At 39.8% G+C, this 22,338-nt stretch overlaps 2 protein-coding genes across 10 annotated transcripts in view; one reads left to right on the forward strand and one right to left on the reverse strand.

Moving 5' to 3' along the window:
* Positions 1-15,299, forward strand: part of WDR19 (WD repeat domain 19) — a 43,281-nt gene extending 27,982 nt beyond the window's left edge. For 5 of the 7 annotated variants that reach the window (XM_062642429.1, XM_062642430.1, XM_062642431.1 and 2 more), the window contains 11 exons: positions 560-672; positions 1,568-1,636; positions 1,899-1,976; positions 6,089-6,185; positions 8,318-8,442; positions 9,133-9,214; positions 9,851-10,001; positions 11,888-12,011; positions 13,594-13,670; positions 14,284-14,403; positions 15,186-15,299. In XM_062642429.1, coding sequence (XP_062498413.1) covers positions 560-672; positions 1,568-1,636; positions 1,899-1,976; positions 6,089-6,185; positions 8,318-8,442; positions 9,133-9,214; positions 9,851-10,001; positions 11,888-12,011; positions 13,594-13,670; positions 14,284-14,398 — 1,031 coding nt within the window. In that variant the 3' untranslated portion in view covers positions 14,399-14,403; positions 15,186-15,299. Of the gene's footprint in view, positions 1-559; positions 673-1,567; positions 1,637-1,898; positions 1,977-6,088; positions 6,186-8,317; positions 8,443-9,132; positions 9,215-9,850; positions 10,002-11,887; positions 12,012-13,593; positions 14,142-14,216; positions 14,404-15,185 lie in introns of those variants that run through there. The other 2 variants (XR_009969214.1, XR_009969215.1) reach the window with 2 other exon arrangements.
* A 420-nt stretch (positions 15,300-15,719) lies between these two features.
* RFC1 (replication factor C subunit 1) overlaps positions 15,720-22,338 on the reverse strand; it is a 37,846-nt gene continuing 31,227 nt past the window's right edge. For all 3 annotated transcript variants that reach the window (XM_062642436.1, XM_062642435.1, XM_062642434.1), the window contains exons 17-25: positions 21,462-21,599; positions 20,902-20,997; positions 20,642-20,740; positions 20,057-20,211; positions 19,820-19,937; positions 18,759-18,904; positions 18,114-18,327; positions 16,852-17,043; positions 15,720-16,286 (exon numbers count right to left, since the gene is read on the reverse strand). In XM_062642436.1, the coding sequence (XP_062498420.1) occupies positions 16,188-16,286; positions 16,852-17,043; positions 18,114-18,327; positions 18,759-18,904; positions 19,820-19,937; positions 20,057-20,211; positions 20,642-20,740; positions 20,902-20,997; positions 21,462-21,599 (1,257 nt within the window). In that variant the 3' untranslated portion in view covers positions 15,720-16,187. The remainder of the gene's footprint in view (positions 16,287-16,851; positions 17,044-18,113; positions 18,328-18,758; positions 18,905-19,819; positions 19,938-20,056; positions 20,212-20,641; positions 20,741-20,901; positions 20,998-21,461; positions 21,600-22,338) is intronic.

Raw genomic sequence — 22,338 nt, forward strand, 5'->3', positions numbered from 1 at the left:
CTTTTCTCCTATCCAAAATACAGTGTCTCTAATTGTAATCTAAGTGGATGGAAAAATAGCTGAAAACTTACTTTGGACTGGTGGCTGTCTTTGGTTTAGATTCACACAGTAAAATCAAGCTTTGGTTAGAAGATGTTGTGTTCCCTGCTACCACATGGTCGCACTGATCCTCATAGGCTTGCTTTGTGCAGTACATACTTGCATATTCTTAAACTCTGAGAAATAATTAGATGATAATCTCATAATCACTTGCGCTGTTTTATTTTTGCCAAGACATGATGGAAAAATTCGTTAGTAGGCCACAGTAATGTAATTTTACTGTGTCTGTTAAAAACCAGAAAACCTATGGAAACAAGTATTTCACTCCACTATTAGCTCCTAATGTCTGACATTTAATCTGATTAAATAGGGAAAAAATGTAGACATAATTTGAGTCTAGCTGGCTTTGGTTTTCTTTGAATATCAGTAGGAAAACAAAATTTAGACTAGGATCTTGCTTCTTCTATAGGGCTTTTATCTTACTGAGAACACTGCTGTCATTGCTGTCTATCTGTTGCAGGTTCTGAAAGCGCTACCAATGAAGATTATCAGAGCATTGCACTCTATTTTGAAGAAGAAAAGAAACATTTTCAGGCGGGAAAGTTTTTCTTGCTGTGTGGTCAATATGGAAGGGTCAGTACTTAAAGGGTAAACCAGTGATAGTTAAATGTTCATAGAAACTCTTCAAAATACAGTGCTTCAAAATCAGGGAAGTTCATAGTAGACTTCAGCTGGCTTAACTGATGAAAAACTGGTATTTAAAAGTGTAAAAAACATAATTAAACTACTTATGTTTACAGCTATCTACATTTATGTGCTGTGAATTACACACTGCATACGGGTCACTTTTTAACTGCAGCAGAGGCTCCATGTGGATCAGTGATATACTCTTCTCAATGAATCTCTAAATGTCATGAACACAGAAGAAGAACTTATTTGTATCGTGCTAGCTTGATCAGTGATGATGACTTGGTGTCTGGCTTATTGATTTAATACTGTAGCATGCCCTAACTTAAAGCTTTTTTAATTTTTCAAGACAGAAAATACGTTAGCTGAAGTATGTCAGTTGACACGCTCCTTTTTGGTCAGTTATACATTGGTGAGCTGATGCTTATTATAATTTTGACTTCTGTATACTGAACACATACCAAAAAAATATTACTGATTTTTGCAAATTGCAGCCATTGTAGTTGACCACTCCTTCAGCTGGGAGGTAGGGGAGGATCCAGTAGCAGATTAGTCATTCATTTTTCTCACCCTATTGCTGCAAACATCTTTCACAGTTAGATGAAGGTATACACCAGAATTTGGCAAAGACTCAACTATTATTTCTTGCAGGAGTATCTGGAAGAGCAGCTCCTACCTCTATAATGTATACGGTTATCTATATGGCTGTAAAATACCGTTAAGACAAGCATTCAGCATGCAATTTGAATGTCAAAATGCAGAGAGAAATAACTTGATAAAAAAATAGGAAAATGTTGATTTCATGTGTTTGAGTATTAACTTTTCTTCTGTATTGTTTTAGGCATTAAAACACTTTATGAAAAGTCCAGGCACAGAAGATAACTTGGCTATAGAAATGGCAATTGAAACAGTAAGTAATTTGGATAAACAAAAGTTTCTTTATTTTCTCAGGAAGTTTACCTTCAGTATTGTGACAGTTCCCAGGCATCTAAAATTCCCTGACATAGCATGTTAGAAAATAAATGTGAACTACTGCCTGTCAAAGGTGATGAACCGAGTAATCATCTGATTTGAACGCACAGAACTAAAAAAAAATAACAATGTTTTTATGGAAACCTCCATATTTTTCCTTTCTCTTTCATATCATAATTTCTTCTATCTTTATTTAATAGGTGGGACGGGCAAAAGATGAAGCCCTAACAAATCAGCTGATAGACTATCTTATGGGAGAGAGTGATGGCATGCCCAAGGTATTGTATTTTTATCACTGCTATTTTACTGCTTCTTTCAGCAGAGCTTGAATGTGAGCTAAGTGGCGCTGCACCCATGGTTTTCTGCTGTGAAAGCCAGACCTTGGGTGCAGACATTGCAGCCTACAATTCTTTAGTCAACGAATCTAAGGTCTCATACAGACTCATAGTAAATGCAGTCCGGTACAAAATGTTATGTATGGAAGAGGAAGTTCTGCCTTACTGAGGTGAGTGAGATTTGGTAATGATGAAGATGATACGGTCTTGGTGCAGTAAGTTTATTTCACCCCTAGTATAACTGTTGGCTATGATTCTCTTGGGAGATTAGAAATTCAGGCTCTTTCCTCTTCACATGGTGCCTAGACATTGAGGGTTTGATATTTTAGACTTTTACAGACATTTGGACAGCTGATGGCCAAGCCGGCTTTGCTTTTATAAAATTAAAAAACCTGAAACAACTCTATTACTTACCTCTTATTATTTAACTGTTATTTGAAATGCAAACATTAATAAAATTATAAGGGAAGCAAAAGGTAGTGGAACAAATAAAATTCAAGTGCAAGAGACCAGTAGAGAATGCAGCTGTTGGAGGCACTGAATGAAAAATCTGTGTAAGCTAAAGCAATTTCTCACTTATGCTGAAAGTTGGGTGGACCAAAACTGTAGCATCCGATCTCATTTCTAAGAGCAGCAGCCTCACCATTTAGTTGAAAGAAGTGCATAAGACTGGATATGGAAAGTGAGCTACAGGTTGATGCCCATAGTGAAGAGGCTCTAAAGATTTTAGAAAACGGGAATTTTGTGAATGCTGTAATTGCCATATTTAACATTGTTTTGAACTTCAATGTAGAGCTTTCCTTTCCTTGTTTAAAAGCTCTCTCTTGTTCTTCTGAATGCTTTAACCCAATCTGCCATAGTCTCTCTCAGTGAGTAACAAAATTTTACTTTATCAAATCATACATAGTTGTTTTAAAAATCTATTTAAGAAACAATCTATATCCTTGTTACGCTATGGAGGATGGTTTTGAAAATACCAAGTAAATGGGGTTAGTTGTAGAGAATAGCAGCTTTTATGTGGTGGTATTTTTGTAAAGCTGAAAATAAGACTAAACTTAAAATAGCCACGCAGCAGAAACTTGCTAGTCCTTTCAAGCACTGATCTTCAAACCAGACCATTGCTCACAGCGCCCTGGTTGCTTTAAATCTGATAAGGTGGCATTTAATGAAGTATCACATAATCAAAAATTATTATGCTTATCAAGATTTTGTTGTCTAATTACAAACTCTTTCTTAAATATGTTATTATGTCAACTATTAAATTTAACATGTAAAGAATATTAATTTGCCACATGTGGTCTTAACGTAATTTGTCAGGGAGTGTTAACTGGCAAGGTTCTGCTGTTTTCTGTGTGTGTATTTTCTAAGTACAGGTGTTTTAAAAAGCAAAACTAAATTAAATCATGGCTGTCTAATACTAATATCAGACTGCAATAATAACTTGATACAAAGACCATAGGAAATGTGTTGTCAGTTGAAAATTCTTTCCTGTAACTTTTGCTTTTAAAATAACTGACTTTAAATGTTAGAACATGAAAGTAAAACATGAGGCTAAATTTTCTTAAATGCCTCCTACTTTTATATTTTTTCCACATATGGCTGCCATGTAAGTCATTTAAATATATTACCTAAGTCAAATATCATTAGAGACATGGTAAATACCATATAAGACTACTGGTCCATGCTGGCACAACATCCTTTTCCTACTGCAGCAGGAGAAAAGGGGAGAAGTGGTCATCAGTAGAACGGCTAGCTGTGGGCATTAGCAGGTGTCAGAAGTTATGAAGAATTACATCCTAACCTACCATTCATAATAATTTTTGTTTTACCCCACTCAAGAAATAGCAGTTTTCCTTTTTAAGGCAGTTTTCAGTGGGTAGATAATATCCACTAGTAAGTAGTTGTGGTTACTTTATTATCCAGATAACTTTTACTGTTGTTCAGTTATGGTTCTCAGGACGTTTGACTTTTTGATCATAGAATCATATAATAGTTAGGATTGGAAAGGACCTGAAGATTGTCAAGTTGTAACCCCCCTGCCCTTGGCAGGGATACCTCACACTAAGCCATGCCACCAAAGGCTCTGTCCAGCCCGGCCTTGAACACCACCAGGGATGGAGCATTCACAATTTCCTTGGGCAACCCATTCCAGTGCCTCACCACACTTACAGTAAAGAACTTCTTCCTAATATCCAATCTAAACTTCCCCTTTTAAGTTTTAACCCGTTACCCCTTGTCCTATCACTACAGCCCCTAATGAAGAGTCCCTCCCCAGCAATCTTATAGGCCCACTTCAGATACTGGAAGGCTGCTATGAAGTCTCCACGCAGCCTTCTCTTCTCCAGGCTGAACAGCCCCAACTTCCTCAGCCTGTCTTCATATGGGAGGTGCTCCAGTCCCCTGATCATCCTCATGGCCCTCCTCTGGACTTGTTCCAACAGTTCCATGTCCTTTTTATGTTGAGGACACCAGAACTGCACACAATACTCCAAGTGAGCTCTCACAAGAGCAGAGGGGCAGGATCACCTCCTTCGGCCTGCTGGTCACGCTCCTTTTGATGCAGCCCAGGATACAGTTGGCTTTCTGGCTTGCGAGCACACACTGAAGCCAACTCATGTTAAGTTTCTCATTGACTAACACCCCCAAGTCCATCTCCACAGGGCTGCTCTGAATCTCTTCTCTGCACAACCTGTAGCTGTGTCTGGGGTTGCTCTGACCCAGGTGTAGGACCTTGCACTTGGCTTGGTTGATCATGCGTTGCTTAAAATTCTGCTCCATCATCAGTTTAAGAGTGATTTTTTTTTTTTTTTGTCACTTAATATTTTCCTTTATATTGTGAGTTAAAAAGAACAATATGATTGGCCTTTTTTCTTTCTGTATGCTAGTCTTTCTCTCTTGCTTTTATTTCTGTGGCTTTTTCATCCTTTTTTCCCTTGGCTCTCAAGTAGAGTCTTAATCTTTGCAGTTGTTGTCTTTATAGGGAAATGTCTTTATAGCTTTCATATTTCTGTTCTTCTATATTTCTGCTTTTGCTGCATGTTTGAGACTTGCATACAAAATCCACAAAGTATTCCAGAAAACAGGACAATATCATTTAATACAAATCTTTAAAGATATTTTTCTACTGTTTTAACATAGAATGCACATGGTAAATGATTGCGTTTGCGACTATATTGCAGAATTAGTTGGTTTTGGTTTTTGCTAAGCTGTCTATAAAGCTACCCGTGCCTTTTTTGTTTTTTTTTTTTGTTTCCTGATTTATATTTTTAAGTTAGAACCATACTATTATATACAGTATTTCAGCTTAATTTCACCTGGATTTACTAATTCAATTATTATCACATACAGACTTTACTTTTTTTATTGATCCCATTTTAGACATCACTGCTAAAGATATACAATAGTGACACTAGTGACACTAGCCCAGTTTTGGGTTTGGTTGTTTTTCTTTTTTTAATAGTTCCTCTTCCTTGTAAGCAGGGTGATTTAATTCTGTATTTTTGCTGTATCTCTAGAAATTATCTAAAATCAGCCAGTTGTTCCCTTAATTTTCAGATTTTTAGCTGCTTTGGATGTTTTAACCATCTGGTCTCAGAACAATATACTTTTTATACTTATTCACACTACGCAGTGTTTGCACCTAGATCTGGAACACAATTTAAACTTTTCTAGCAAAATTTTGAGTTCTGAAAACAGTCCTTTGGTTCTTTTCTGACACCATGAATGCCTACATGTCTGAAGTTGTTGGGATTCTGCCTGTGCAACTCTCTACATGCTAATGGTCTGCAGCTTTTTGTATCCATATTGGCAGTTTGGCAACTAACTGCCACAGCTCGCTCAGGGTCCCCAGCATGAGTGTTTGACTGTACCAAGAGTCAAGACTTGCAGGTGAAGGCAGCATAGCTAAAGCATGTCCATACAAAGAGCTCTTCACAAAACAAGGCAGCTCTTGTCTTTCTGCTTTCTTAAAGAATGTGGTGGTGGGGTAAGTAAAGAAAGGGAACAAGAAGTATGTATTCAATCAGTATTAATTGCTTTTGTATGATTTAATTAAGGATGCCAAGTACCTATTCCATTTATACATGGCACTGAAGCAATACAAGGAAGCTGCCAGAACTGCTATAATAATTGCCAGGGAGGAGCAGTGTTCAGGTAAGTCCGTTTCCTCTGATGTGGCAGCATCTCTGACACTACACCTTGCAGGACTTGAGGTACTGCTATTTAAATAGGATTATACTTAGAAAAGATGTTTTAATTATATTCAAGCTTAATTTGAAGTAGTCTTTGTGAAAAGTTTGGGAGTCGTACCTGTATGTTAAATATTAGAAGAAAAAAAAATTGTTGAAAATACCTGCATTCCTTATTACATTCAAGTAAATGTAGTCATTAAGATTGCTTGCAATTTCACTTTTCTATATATCACAGGTCTTATAACTGCAGTTTCTACATGCAATTTCCAACTCGGATACTGATCCTTTAGTCTCTGCATGTGATTTTTTTTCTAGTGGGAGAGGTGCACAGGAGATGGTTTCTGTTGAAGGATCAGATACCTGCTTACTTAAGCCTTGCTTTCCCCTGTAATAGGTAGCTGAAGTTAGAAATAGAAAAAAGTAATAAGAGAAGACAGGGCTAGAAGCAAAATAGCTATTGCCTCCATTAGTTGTGCTCCTCTGCAGCCATGGCAACAGCTCTGCCATAACACTGCTTGCTTTTCATTCCAAGTAACTTATGAAAAATAACTGTAAAGGGAAGATAGCAGCCTCGGGAGCAGCCAGGCAAATTAACTTCTATGGAATGCTTCTCAGCAGTGGGCTAGGGAATGGAGAATCTCTTAACCCTTTGGCAGGCATGGTCTTCCAATTCCTCATAGCAGTGAATAATGCATTTGTGCTGATTATGTAAGCAGGAAATGTAAATGCTCAAGGGTTTAAATATTTACCAGCTTCTCTGAATCTGAAAAATTTTATCTAAAATGGAGTATCCCACACTGTATTTCATCTTCCCTAAGCATAGACGTGTTCTGCAACCCAGAATTAATAAGCACAATATTTTTTTCATTGAAATCACCAGTCTTGCAGTGGCTGTTTCAGAGTTTTAATTGTTGCTCTCTTCCTTCAGGAGATGTCAATGAGTTTGATTCTGAAGTTTACACCAATATAGTTTGTTCTTTCCTTAAAAGTCCACTTTAAAAATAATATTTAACTCATACTGTTTGGTATTTTCCTTTGAGTATGACACTTTATGTGCAGTTTAAGTTGGATTTATGTAATCACACAATTTTAAGACCTCAAATTATACTGAGAGTCTGGAACAGAGCATGCAAAATTAATGTTGTTTTCCAGCAACTAATTCTGGACTGATAGTCAGCTGCTACACACAGATTCCATGCAGGTTGATTCAGTTGTTGTATATAATGACACATAACCAACTACTCTGTAGAATAAAACCGTTTGCCAGTAGAGGAAAAATGTTTGCTGAAATAACTGCATCTGAAATTTCCTTTGAATGCCTCCAGCTGCAGGGAGTATGACTCCTTATAGGCTAATAATGAAAACAAAAACCCCAAACAAAAATAAGCCAAAACAAAGCAAGAACAAGCAAGGAGCCAGGAGTAGCCTAACCATACTAAACACAGATTGTTTTCAGCAACACTGATAATTTAGTAAGATGGTGTGTGGTTTCTGGACAATCCTTGATAGTATCCTTGAAGCAGTTTAATCTTGTGAATTCATATTCACCATGGCAGAGAAGGTGGAGCTAGATCGTCTTAACATCCTTTCCAACCCAAACCATTCTATGATTCTATGCTATGAATATTCACATTTTAGTTCTCTCTCTGACAGATTTTAGGTTGGTTTGGTTGCAGAGGCAAACAGTTGCCAAAGCCAATAAAGTAATATTTAAACAACAGCTTTTCAATAGCTGACACTGAAGAACAAAAAGGTGTAACAGCTCTAAATGCTCAAAAAATATCTTTTCTCCTCTTTATAGTGGAAACAATGCATTTTTCTATTTTTAAAGTTTCATTATATGAAATGGTCATCCACATGTGTATTTTCCTACTGTTTAGCTGAATTCTCTAAGCATAATTGTTTTTCTTATTTAACTCCCTGGCTGATACCGTTCAGGATACTGTGACAAGCAACTGCTTTCCAAAGAAATTGTTATGCAAAGATTTTGCACAAAGAATCAACTTAACTTCCTGTTCAGCTTCCATGTGTGTCATTGGTAAAGAAATTGTTATGAAAAATTGGATTTCCTGTTCATTGTTGGTTTTTTGTAAGGAAACTACCGAAATGCACACGATGTTCTTTTCAGCATGTATTCAGAGTTAAAGACCCAGAAGATAAAAATCCCTTCCGAGATGGCTACAAACCTTATGATTCTACACAGCTATATGTTAGCAAAGGTAAAGAATTGAGAAACTGAATTTATGTGTAAGTTAAGTTAAATAGTTTCTGATTTGTTGAGCTGTACCTCCAGATGCTCTGTATATGTAAATCACATTGTCATATCACAATGTCGCATATCACAAAATCCAAGTGAAGGTTAACAGCAAGCTTCAGGACAATCCATGGTTAGGTTTGCCTCTTTGGCATATTCTTTTCTTAAATACTGAATAATTAAAAAACTACATATGACTTCCTGTATTTCTTTTGCATTTGTACTTACAAATGTCATGCTAGTAGTGCAATATTATTATCGTTATTTATTATTATCCATAAGCAGATCATTGCTCTTCTGTAAATGAAATTGAACAGGGGGTGCTCAGAGTATTGCTGGTAGCTAACCTGAATATCTGTTCTGGTAGCCCACCAAAATATCTGTTCGGCTGGCAGCCAGCTCCTGGCCTCCCTCTCTGCCAGCAGTGAGGCAAGAGCAGGCACATGGCAGGCTGAAGGCCAGAAAGATTGTTCTAGGAAAGAGTGTCTTTCCTCTCTGCTGAGTGTCTGGTCCTTTCTGCAGTGCATGGTACACCTCTGCTCAGTTTCTTGAAAGAGCTGTGGGCTTGCAGCTCCCAGAAAGATGAATGGCAGGAGTGGGCTGTGGGAATGACTTGGTAACAGCCACAGTTAATTTGCTGTTTATTGTATTCCAGACTCACATCAAACATGGTGATCACATGAAGGGAGCACGTATGCTTATACGTGTAGCCAACAACATCAGCAAGTTCCCATCACGTAAGTGCCATCAGTGTAGCTGGGCATGCTGCGTACTCTCCAGGAGAATTCATTAACTATGGCATTGGAAGAGGCATTCTCCTCTTGTGATCCTGTAAGGCACACAACAGCACAAATGCACAGTGTGCTCTGCCATCCTCCCCAGGACAGCTCTTTGGCAGAGGGCCCCCAAGATGGTTGCCTCATGAACAGTTTCATCTGTCCTTGCCCACCATAACTGTGGTCCTTAGCTGCCTAACCCAAACACACACACAGGGTGTCAGGATCGTATGTAACCAACTGATTGGTTTTGGGACATCATCACAAAATTTGTATCGGTGTTCTTTTGAAAATACTTTTTGGGTACATGGAAATAGTAGGCTAAAATGTAGACTTTAAATGGTGCAGACAGATCTGGGAGAAATGGTTATCATCAAAACATGCCTGCTGCCCTGCTGAGCTTCAGGAATGCAAAGAGAGGTGAAGCCACAATTTTCTTGTATATAGTTACAGGAATTGCACAAATTGTGCAACTGTATACCATGAGGAAGAAAAATACTGTCAGTTTTCATTAGCACCTTTTTCGCTGCATTAGCTCAAAGGCTGTCAGTGTTAATATTGGTAAATAAATATTTGATATAATTGTTTCTGTTACAGATGTAGTGCAAATTTTGACTTCAGTTGTAATCGAGTGTCACAGAGCAGGACTGAAGAACTCAGCCTTCAGTTTTGCTGCTATGTTGATGAGACCTGAGTATCGCAATAAAATAGACCTTAAATACAAAAAGAAAATTGAAGCAGTGGTCAGGTGAGCATTGTTCAGCTGTACTTTCAAACATACATACACAATATCAAGGCTTTATCAGCTTTGGCTGCTGCAGCATCAGCAGTATGTGCTCTTCTGTTAGACTGCCGAGTAAAATAAAAATGAATGGAAAGGCAAATAAAATAGATGAATTCTTGACATTTTCTTCCTCCTCTGAAGTTCTGTTTTGATAGATCCTAGCCAGTATTTTCTGCCAGAGAAGGAAATGTAGGTGAGCATGTAGAAGTATGTGTAATATTTTCCTTATTTATTCTGCTAGCCTGTAACCTTTCTGAGGCTCAGGGACATGCTGAGCCCACATGGGTGTTTTAGGTATTTATTAATTCTCTAAGCTCTCCATGAGCTTATCTGGTCTCTGCTTGAAACCATGTACATTTTCAGCAACAGGTGACTCCCCTGACAAGAAGTTCCATTGTGTCAAGACTGGTCCCAGACTAGTTTAATGCAATGCCATGTACTTTTCCTCTTGGGAGAGGTCTAGCCTTCTCTGTGTCACTTGGGATTTTATAGACCTCTGTTTTCGCTTATTCCTCCTCTAGCATCAGTCATGTGTTTGCAGGACCTAAAGAGTCCCAGCTTGCACAGCTGTTCCTTTATGGATACTGATCCTTACAGCCCTTCTCTGAAACTCTTCTCCAAAAATGTAAGAGGCAGGACTAACAGTATACCTTGTATTTAAGATGTGGACAACCAGTGGATTTACATAGTAGCAGAATGACTAGGTTTGTCCTACTTGATTTGCTTTGTTTTGTAGCATGTATTGTAATGGAAGATCCTTTTCCTAAGCCACAGCAGTTCGGAGCCCCATCATCTTATATCTTTAATGAAAACTTTATTCCAACAGGTCTTGCTTTGGCTTCCCCCCACCCTTGTATATTCTTGTCACAAAGTTGTTCTGGCATCAGCCTGAATATTACCTACAAGCTGTGGTGTCATTATTTTCACTTGCATGTTATGAGTATACAGAACAGCAGTAGGTTACCACAGCTGTGTACTGTGAGAACCCTTTATCCTATTACATTTAATACTCTTGAACTACTTAATTAATGCAAAGTTCTTCCCTTGTACCTGCTTGTTAAGACTTCCAGAACATTCCATTAAGCTTCTAAAATAACATCAGTGCTAAAGCTGTGTTGACTCATTCTGAATCTATGAAACAGGTTTATTAGATTGCAAGGGAAACATGTATGTCCAGGCTTATAAAATGAGAAATTAGGCTTTCTACAAAGTATCAATGTAGGCAGCCACCTAATGCTCTCTGGGGTTACTAGGCTAAACATTAGGAAGTATCCTCTTCACTGGAAAATACGCTAAAAGTGAATCCAAGCTCTTTGTCTATAAAAGTTACATAAATGACTGAAAGTTAAGGTCACATATAAAATCCGAATAAAGGTCCAACTCCTTAACCCAGGTGCTGTCATGTCAGGACCATCACTCTGAGAGACACGGGTTGAACACAAGCCTGGAAAAGGCATTGTTACAACCTGTTTAGTCCTACCCAGATGCCTGTTTATTTCTTGTTACTTCAATTCTCTGTGGTCATTTCTGCCACAGAAAAACACTTAGAGAAACTGTAGCTTTATACATGAGTTTCAAAAACTTTCAAAGTATTGTGACCCATTACAGCTTTAAAAAAGTTGTATAGTTTCAGATTAGATGGAAAGTTACATTTTTTGAATTTACATAACTGCAATGAAGCTTGGGTGACAGTTAAAAGGAATTACCTGGTAGAATACAACATAGCAACTGCCAGCTCCGCAACTAACTCAAAGGGAAAACACTTGCTAAATCTTAAAGGCATTGTAAAACATCTTTGGTCAAGTTCAAAGCACTTGACGTTTTTATCCACTTTTGTATGTTTCTTCTAGACATCCAAGCACAACAGCGATAGAAGAGCCAACAACAGCCTGTCCCTACTGTGCATTCCAGCTCCCAGAGTGTGAACTTCTGTGTCCCAGCTGCAAGAACAATCTCCCATACTGTATTGCAACTGTGAGTACCTGCTGCATCCCCGCAGTGCGAGCAGGAATGCAGACCTGCTCTCTCCTTCTAAAAATAAGGTCATCTGAACAAAGCTTGCTGGTAAATTCAAGCTAGATAATGGTTTTGTGATTAAACAGAATTGCGCCGCTGGTGCCTGCCCAGCTCAGCCCTCTGCTCACGTGTTCCAGTGCTCAGAGCAGTAACAGCAAGGACAGAATCTCCCCTTTCTTCTTCCATGTGCAGGATGCTTGCAGAGGGCTCACAGCTCTCCTCCCCTGAACTCAAGGCTGCCAAGACTTCAGATAAATAAAACACACCCATAACTAAACACACCCATAACTAAACCACTGCAAAACCTGTTTGGGGGAATACCCAGAGTGGAGCAGAATTTTTGGCACTTCCAAGATTAAGAAGTCGTTCAGCTACTGACCTACTACTGGTCCGTACAGAAATGAGGTATTTTTGTTTCAGGATACTTTAAAGCATACTGGAAAGGTATGGGTGGGGTACCTTTCCCCGTGGAAGAGCCATGCATCCTACTGGTACCAGCATGAGTATAAAATCTCTAGGCTGAGGTTAGCTACTATATAGTTAACACTATTTCCATTGGGTTCAAGTGTCATGCTAGAATCACAAGAAAAAAAACTGAGAATTTACTTGAGCAGGAATCCAGTGTTTGAGTTAACATTCTTTATTAAAACAAAGGAATTAAATCTTACAAAAAGAAAGAGTAGGAGCAATTATCTATTTTTAGTTACTCTTGTCTTAACAGAGTAAGATAACCAGTGTATTTTAGAAGTATTTATTTCTTCACAAAATAAAACAAGGCTTTTGAACACAGCTTTATGAGCCAAATGATGTACATATTCATCTGTATTTCACACAATTTATTTAGGCTCCAGCTTGGTTATAGCTCATTAACATCACAGGTATTGGTAGCATCATTAGGAACGCAGCATTTTCAAAAACCTTATAAGAGTCAGCATCAACAGTCTACATTGCGTATTGTACTAGAGCATAAATCTCTATGCATAGTTCAAAGTGCTGTTGTGTGTTTTTAGTATTGAAAAGGTACATACGAATTCTTGCTATCAAAAGCAAATTAATAAACCCTACCCTAAATGAGGAATCATGCCTGTTTAAAGAGGCAATTACCAGGCACTCACTATGCTCACATTTGTGACAGGACTAAAAATGACCTCCTGGGCTCAGGTGACACGGCTTCAGGGCTTTCATCATGTGTAACACCAGCAATCCCAGTACTTTCTGTGCAGCTCCAGACATATGTACAGGTGACATTCTAGAATTGCTAAACAAATCATTTTAAAAGTTGTGATTCACTACACTCTTAAGATTATTTTTTTTTGAGAGGAATGCAGATTACAATGCGAACACTGTCTCACCAAGAGCTGCTTTCTCATGACAGACTTTACACAGGAATCCAACACCAGTAACATCATTTGGGGTTTAAGTTCCTCAAGATATTTAGAACTCAGTTGCTGAGACTTTTCCACAGTAACAGGTACAAAACTAAATGCCCACGTAGTAGGCCAGCCAGTGCCTTTTAATTACTTGAGGCTTTTGCCTGCAGGGTCGCCACATGGTCCAAGATGACTGGACAGTCTGCCCGCACTGTGACTTCCCTGCCCTCTATTCAGAATTCAAAAAGTAAGTTGAGATCTTTTTTCTACTGCAGGATTTCAATGCTTGATCCTATTTTAGCAGCAAATTGCTTCATTTGATACTAAAACCAGGTAACAGCTGGGTTGGGGTGGAAGAGGAATCCCTTTACGTGGTAGTTTCACCTAACATAAAGAACATCGCTTCAAAGTGGACCAGAAACTGCAATAAAGAACTCTACCAGAATGCAGGGCTGCAGCACCATGACCAGAGATGGCCAGACTTGTGCAAGTTCTCAGCTCCTTCCAGGAAGACAACCTGATGTGGGGCAGGGGAAACATGGGCACAGCAGCAGTCACCAAAACCAAATACACACAATACTAGGGCAGACTAAGGCAGCAACAGCCTCTCATCCCTGATAATCATCCATGTGGGAATGGGACAGGATAGCTCTTCTTCAGATGTCAGAACTGTGAAGCTGCAGAAACTTCATGTTCTAGTCCAGGCTTCTCTGTATATGTTGTAAATGCTATTGCTCTGGCCTGTATTTGTTACACAGCACAGGTCAGAACTTTGCTGTGCTTTCTGCTTCAGGCCTGGCTCTTCCTTAGGAAAACGTTAGAATTCCCATCTGATTCATCACCCTTTCTTTTTGAAACAGCATGTTAGAGACTGAAAACACATGTCCAATGTGTTCTGAAAGGATTGACATTGCTCATCTTAAGAAAATAAATGATTGCACACAGTATCTCACACCAGAAAATGGGGACCAATAATGCAGGTATGTTCTAGAGCCTGTACTTTTATACTTAATGGGGCCCATTCTAGGGGGGATTATAGAGTGTTTCCCAGCAAGGGAAGTGCAATATTCAGGGATCTAACTTAAAGCCTGGGTCTGTGCCTCAGATACCGGAGACCCAGCTTTATAGCCTCCTTGCCCTCAGGCATGCAGACACCAGCAGGTTTTGCTGCTGCAGCTAACCTGGTTGTTAAATCATTTCGATAGTGAGGCTTTAAACCACTTTACCTCTTTGATATCATCTGTGGCATGTTTGTCCTGAACACTAGCTGGGCTTTAGCAGCAGCGAGAACAGGCTGGAGATCACAGCAGCATCAAAGGTTTCCGCAGAGCTACCAACAAGTGTTTAAGTGGAGGAAGAGAGAGATGCTAACTGGAAGGAGCAAATCTAAAATGCAGGTTACATGATCTTAGCTTCTGTGTTCAACAGAATCTAATCACAGGGTAACAGCAACATAGTATTGGCTGGACATACTTGTATTTCAAAGTGAAAAATGACACCACTGCTCTGTCTGTACCACACACTTTGATCCAAGACTGCACTTTTAGTTAAAGAAATGATAATTGAAAAGGAGTTAAAGAAATTCCTCATTAATTTTAACATTTGAAGGCAAACACAGTCTGTGAATACTTACCTACAGGTCAGAGTAATGCTACAGGTCAAAGTAATGCACAAATGATACTATGAAATAAACTTTTTACTCCTAGTCTCAGAAAGCGCATTTGCTGTCACAGGCTGACTGACCACCTCTGTTTTCTTTCAGAAAGGCATGTGTTGTCTGGTAAGCAACAAGGAAAGCTCCATCACTGCATCACACATCTCTTCCCTCTAGGATTTAGTAGCAACCACGTGTCACTTTATTTTACGATAGCCTGTATTTGGCTTTTGATAAATCTTGACTTTGTTATAGTAATAAAATTGATTGATAATTCTTCTTACCAAGCCAGATGTGTATTTTATCTGCACCAGAGACAAACCAAGGGGCATTCTGTGTTATAGGAGTGGCAAACCCCCCAAGGCATCTCTCTCTTCAACATCAGATCTGAATTTTTATGACTGTTTTCTATTAAACATTTCTTACTTTAAGTATTCTTTTCTGGTTTTGATTAAAGATGCAACTCATACAAGCACAAGCTCCTCATGTTTTGGAACTAAACCCCTCACTGCTTTTCTGTGCTTCTGACTGAACAAAGGGAAGTTGTAGGAAAAGAATAACACCACGTCCTGTACGTGAAGGAAAGCCAAAACCCTGAAGCAAAGAGAGGGCAAGACAACACTCCACGAACTTAACCAAAGCTTTAAAAGACTTCTGTGAAACATTTTATTGCCATTTTATACTCTGCTTAATTTCTGTAATGTACAAAGACACCACTTAGGTTTGGGGGGTGGTGTTGGGGTGGTGCATCATTTACAAGAGTTCTCCACATAACATCACGGGATTTGTTATAAAAAAGAAGAAACAGAACCAAACAAAGGTAGAGAAGTCCTATGAAGACTCAGCAGGTAACTAAGGGCCACACTTTTGTTCTGTTCATGCACCTCGGTGTCTGCTGCACAAGGCTAGTTAATAGCTTGTAATGTTGTAGCATGTTAAGAGTAAGTACCACACAGCGCAGTGCCAGAGTATGGTAGTTACATCACCCCTACAAGAGGAGCGTTTTCAACACACCAGTTATACCTTCCCAGCTCCAGCACTGGATACATGTCACGGTCCTGCCACAAGTCAGATCAACAAAACTGCATCCAGAGCAAGATTTTTTACTGTTTAATGTCTTGTTTTCTCTTTTCTTTTCCCCTCTTTTTTTGTCGTTTCTTCTTTTTTCTCTCTTTTTGGCAGCTTGGAAGAAGACTTCACCTTTTTTTGCTGTAAAACAGAATGTGCAGACAGTTTTAAATTCAACTGCAACCCGTCAAAAGCACAAGTCAAAATGCTGTCAGGGTTCTTCTCCCCTTTGAGGTATGAAGTTTAAATGCCATGGGGCATACAGGCTCTACAATATTGAGTCCTGAGGGCTGACCACAGCTCCCTGATTTGGCAATACATACAAAGGGCATTACTGGAACTGTCATCTGGGATAACCACATGCAGAGACCTGTGGCTGCTCCTTACCAATGGCACCATCCCCACCAACACATAAAATACTACTAAGTTTTGGAATTGGATGCAGCAATCACAACTTCTCAGTGACACCTCACTCTGAACCAATGCTCAGGCAGAAAGCAATGGATGGAAATAACTAGTGACAGTGTGAAAAAGTCAAAGTTAAAAGTTGAGCGATGATGCATTCAGCATCTACTGTAATGTCCCGGCCTGTCCCGTCCCCCGTCCCCCCCCTTCATTCAGATGATGTTCCAAGTCCTAGAAATGTAATTAAGAGAAAAAACCCACAGTTCAGTGGGGTCATTTTGCACTGTACAAACTAAGTCACCTTAATCATTGCATCACTGTCGACTGTATCTTGCTCATCCTCATCAGAATGGATCTCTTCCACATTAAAGTCTTCATTCATTTCTAAGGTGGACACAGATCCTGACTGCCTTCTAGATGTCTTGACAGAATTAAGTGAATATGGAGTCAGATGTGCCTCTCTGTTGTAACCACGTGTAAAAGCTGCTTTCACCTGTGAGGTTGGAAGGAAACACTATGAACATCAGCTTAGGAACTGCAGATTGTTGGCTAACCAACTCCTGGCTAGAGATTCCACATCATCTTTCCTTTGGGAAGGTGTGGCCAAAGAAACACACGTAAAAGAGGACGCTATCTCAAAAGGACGTAACATCTAAGAGCTGTATGGTGAAGGCTCATTTTGAGTCCCACATAATCCTTAGCTAGAGCATGCATCTTCAGATGATTCTTGCTTAGTCCTCCAATAATTTCAGCACTGTTGTTCTGCTGCCCCCAACCCAAGTCACACACACCAAAGCACTCTCAGCAGCACTGGACACCTGTCACGCTGGAGCAGCATATGCAGACAAGGTCCAAGCACCCAACAGTAGCACTGCTTTAGTTATCACAGGGAAAATCCTTCTCTTTCCATAAGCACTTGATCTGGGATGGGGAGACCATGGTTCAGCTCTCACACCTGCCTAGTCTGTAGTAGGGACCTCAGCTTAAGCTCACCTTATACGGCATGAGGGTCTCAGCTACTGGAGTGGACTAGGTGGATACTGGAGGGGCACCACACAATTCCCCCCTGGTTGGGCAGTTCAGTCTAACTGGACTGTGAGAGACGCAAGCTGCAAGCAGGCTCCTAATTCAGTGCCCACACCATAACAAATGTGGTGCCTCCATCCTCCTTTGCACACTGGTGAGTAAGGCAGCGCTGTGCTGTACGTGAATGGCTGATACAGCTTATAGCCAGGGGCTCCCTTGTAGAAAGGCAAAGCATTCCCTGTTCCTTGCATTCCACTTCCATGCCCCAGACACGGCTGACTCCCAGCACAACTTTACACCAGGAACAACAGGCATAAGATTCCCTAATGAAGCAGGCCTCACTATCTTTTAGGACCTACCCCTGAAACTTTAGTAATATGTTTGACAGCTGATTTACAAAGACTACTATTAATTAGGTTACAGTTACTAAGCAGCTGCACCTACTTCAGCCTTTCAGCAGCACATCTATACCGCAGCTATTATTCTATGATTTCTTTTTAAAGATACCAAAGAAAAAAAGTTACTAGTCAGTTTTACCTTGGGATCCAGCTTTGAGAAAGCACTGGGTTTGCCTCCCCACATGCTTATTTCCATGATATTGTCAACATCTTCTTTCACCAAGCAGTAAGAGTCCATGAAGTTTATAGCTTGCTGTACACCATCTGCTCCAAAGTCTTTCAAGGGCTGGACAAGCGCATCCCGCAAATACGACAAATACTCCATGTTTACTGTCCTCTTGCATGTCTGGGTTCTTTTGTCAAATTAAAAGTAGTAAGTGGATGTGTACACCGCCACTACTCAATTCTAAACACAAGCTAGCTGTAGGTAAGGCCCTCAGCAAATAGACGATCAGCTGCCTTGAGAGCTAACTGCAAGTGGTACTGTGCCACTCCTGCCATACCTGCACTAGGGATGACATGAGGTATTCAAACATCAGTCTGGGGAAACAATAGTTTCAGGGCAGAGGGAAGTCACAGTGCTGCTGACTTAACTAGAAACATTTGCAGTATGACTATTGACCAGATTAAACATTAACAAAGTGTCATCAGCAACGCAGGAGCATTTTCACAGATTGTACATTAAGTCTGTGCCAAGCACAGCAAGGAATTAATGGCAGGTAATGAACTAGACAAGAACTAAATGTGTAACATTTGATATAAACCAGAAGAAGGTCAGTAGTACCTGAGACTCATGTGCATTCCCAGTTCTTGAACGATACGATCATGTTTACCCGTGGATGAAAATTTCCCCAGCCAGCTGGGAAAGACAGGAAACTGGGACATGGAACCTCTCATCAGCTCCCCTGGGAGAACACTGGCATAAATAGCCTGAAAAAGTAACACAGATGCCCAGCTCAAACCACAGTGGATTAGTCTCACTGACACAATGACGTACAACCCCACTTGTCTGCATGAAAGGGAGTAGTACAGTTCCAGCTTGTTTTAAGAGAACTCTTTCTTGGTTGCTTGTTTCTCTTCAACCATTCTTAAGGTACAACTTCATCTCTTGTACCACCCCGTCTGTTACCATGTTCTAAAATATCTGTGAAATGATCTCTCTTTTAAAAGCCATTTAAAGAAAAAAAAGACCACCCTTGTATCTCACATCCAGTATGGAGTGCAGTCAAACAGCTGACCATGCAAATAACTGCTGTCATCTCCAACAGACAGGTGTGGCGAAGGAGATATTTCTGAAGAACACCACGAATCTACACAAACTCAGCCAGGCAGGTTCCTAAGCAACTTATCAGTCTGCACCTGTGCTAAGCATGGGATGAACTAGATGCGCTCTGGAGATCCTTTCCAACTTAATCTGTGGTACATTCTCTGATGCCAGTGATAATCTTTCAAGCACAAGTCTTGTCAATGTTTCAGTGATCAGTGAAGAGTACGGTGACAAAGCTTCAATCCTCTGTGCTTTGAGAGATACCAGCCCGGTGAGAGGCTGGGATAGGAAGCATGTAAAACAGAGTAGGCTCATAGCTACACATCAGAAGTGGTGTGTGCCACGTGCTCCTATGCTTCAGAACGATGGGACAAGGTTTCTGAAGTCTCAGAAGACTTCACCTCAAGATAAGAGTGTGGGTTCAACAATATGAATATGGGAAACTGCTCTCACCAGCAACACAAACACTGCATGAAGCATGAACTTTGCAGGTCATAAAAATTATACTGAAACACAAATTTCAACAGATCACTCTTTTATACTGGACACCAATAAAAGGACATGAGTGCTGTGCTCACTTGTATTGGTAGAAGATTCCAGTTTTGCTTGCTACGAATCTGTCTGTCCACTATATCACCATCACAGATACTATCAGCTGCTCTACTCAAGAGCACCAAGTGCTTTTTCAGATTTCCTCTGGAAAAAAAAAAACACAAGTTGACTGTATTACAAACCAAAAATACCCAGACAGGTTTTAGCCTAGTTTTATGCCCCGACACAAAAGCCTATGTCAGTCTGGGTACGGAATAACTCACCCAGCAGCAGCCGGTTTCACGTGTACGTAGTTCTCTTGGACAAAGAGAGGTGCTAGGGAATAATCGTGGAAGAAAAGATCCAATTTGTCTATGAGAGACATACGAGAAGGCTCGCCTCCAGCAGCAAAAACCTTACGGACAACGTCAAAAGGGCCCTAAGTAAATGGTATTTCACAACGTCAGTGGGTTGCAGGTCAACACAAACCATAAGACACAGCTCAATATCAATAAAAGTATTGATGGTACCCAACAACACCTGGACTCATCAATACAAATTCAATGCTCAGTATTTCCTTCCTAGCACTTCAGGAGTTTTGAGAATTCTGGTTTACTTCTGATATTAAGAGAATTATCTATTAAATAGAGGACTTAGGATGAGCAATACGAGCTTCATAGTTGCATCTTATGTAAGCAACCAACATCAAAATATATACTCACTCCTGGATTTACTGTTTTTTTACCTGTCTTTGCCAATTTTACAGCTCCCTGCATCTAGGCTGTCAGTGCTTTAGAAGATGCTTATAAAGCTTAGTCACTATATTAGAATATATGACAGTAAAAGCCAATCCAGTATTTTACACTTACCAGTTTGATATCCTTCTTGGCTCTGCTGGCATCAGTTTTAGCCTCATCGTAAGTCAGTGATTTATCTTTTGCACACCACATATTAAGGTTATGTAAAACCTAAAGAACAAAATTTACAATTTGGTAGCATTAAATGGAAGACTCAAGCAGAAAAAAAGTCTCATCTCTACATAACGATACTGTTCAAATACTATGCTGAAGTCAAGGATGTGTGTATTATGTGCTATCTGAATGGACACTGATGTTTAATTGGCACTGACCTGTCTGATGTCCTGATTTGCTGCCAGGATTATCTCTTGCATAGCAGGTGGTGGAATTTTTAAGCCTTCTTTAAACGCTATAGACATCATGGCACCCTGCAATACACACATTAATTGTCATTAGAGAATTCCTGTGAGTTCTTCCCCCTACAGAACACACTGACACCTCTATGAAAGAGGATTATCATATCCATAATCATATCTATGTTTCTAAAGCACATATAATTTAAACTTTCTCTCAAACACAAGTCATCCCATGAGTCATCCCAAACATAAGCCATCCCTTTTTTAGTGTAAAACCTTTACACCTTTTTTGGTGTAAAAAAGCACATGGTCATTAAAAAAAAAAAAAAAATTATCTTTGGATGTACTTAAGATAGACTTCTAAAATGTGAAAGGCTTTGTGATATTTCATTCTTGGGAAGAAAAACTCAAACAACCCACTTTGAAAAGCCATTAAGTTTTAGGTGGTGTTTCCAATTTTGTTCAAGTTCCACCACACGAAGACAAAAGTTACTGATGGTAATCCAGTGCAGCCCACACAGCCACAGCCTTCTTACCTTTATCTGTTCTAGACGAGGTCTCTGAAAACGAATATCAAAGCAGTAGTGGACCAAGGAACGCATTTTAGGATGATTGCGATCGTTACACATACAGATGATGGGGACCTTTGTGTGTCTAATCAAACCGATCAACTCCTGTGATTTAAACACGTTACAACAATTACTTCAGATAGCTCTGAAAACAAGAATGGTTGAACTGTAACACCAGGCAGCATTTATCCCTGCCTTAAATCAGACCCTTGAGAGGTGCAAATCTATAGAACTTTTCCTATTACAATCATGCTTCTACATAATAAAAACACAGCCCCTCTCCTACTTCTGCTTGCTATTCTATTCAGCTGCAATAAATCTGCTGTATACTCACTTCCACTATCTGCTCCCAGCAATCATGTTTGGCCTGTTCTTCATGAAACGTATGAAGATCAATAGCCCAGAGTAGAGCTGTTCACCTGCAGAGCTAGATTCATTTGTCTAAAGCCCAGTCTGACCTGGCCCATGCCCAGAGGGAGCACAGTGCAGTCTTTCTGACTGCACCCTGCCATAAACAGTGAAGAAGCAGGAAGTAAAAAGATCAGCACTTCCCTGTCCAAAGAGCTCAGCCCTGAGGCTTCAGGATCACTAGGCTTACCAGAACAAATTTTGCCTGCTCTAATGAAGGTGAAATTCAGTTCAATTTCATGTTCCTGCAATGTAAATGTCTCCATCTGAACTAAAGATCTGTTTTTTGTCAAAGTACTGCATGTGATCACACGAATTTTTCAGACACTAAAACTGGAGCTGCTAAGGAGAACAAAGGATAATACTGCCTATGCCACATTACTTATTCAGTATTACTGCCTCCCGAAGAGAGCAACCGTCCCAACCAGATTACAAA

The sequence above is a fragment of the Pezoporus occidentalis genome, unplaced genomic scaffold (assembly GCF_034315485.1).
Source record: "Pezoporus occidentalis ecotype Australia unplaced genomic scaffold, CSIRO_AGI_Poc_V1 ctg71, whole genome shotgun sequence".
In the NCBI taxonomy this organism is placed as follows: Eukaryota; Metazoa; Chordata; class Aves; order Psittaciformes; family Psittacidae; genus Pezoporus; species Pezoporus occidentalis.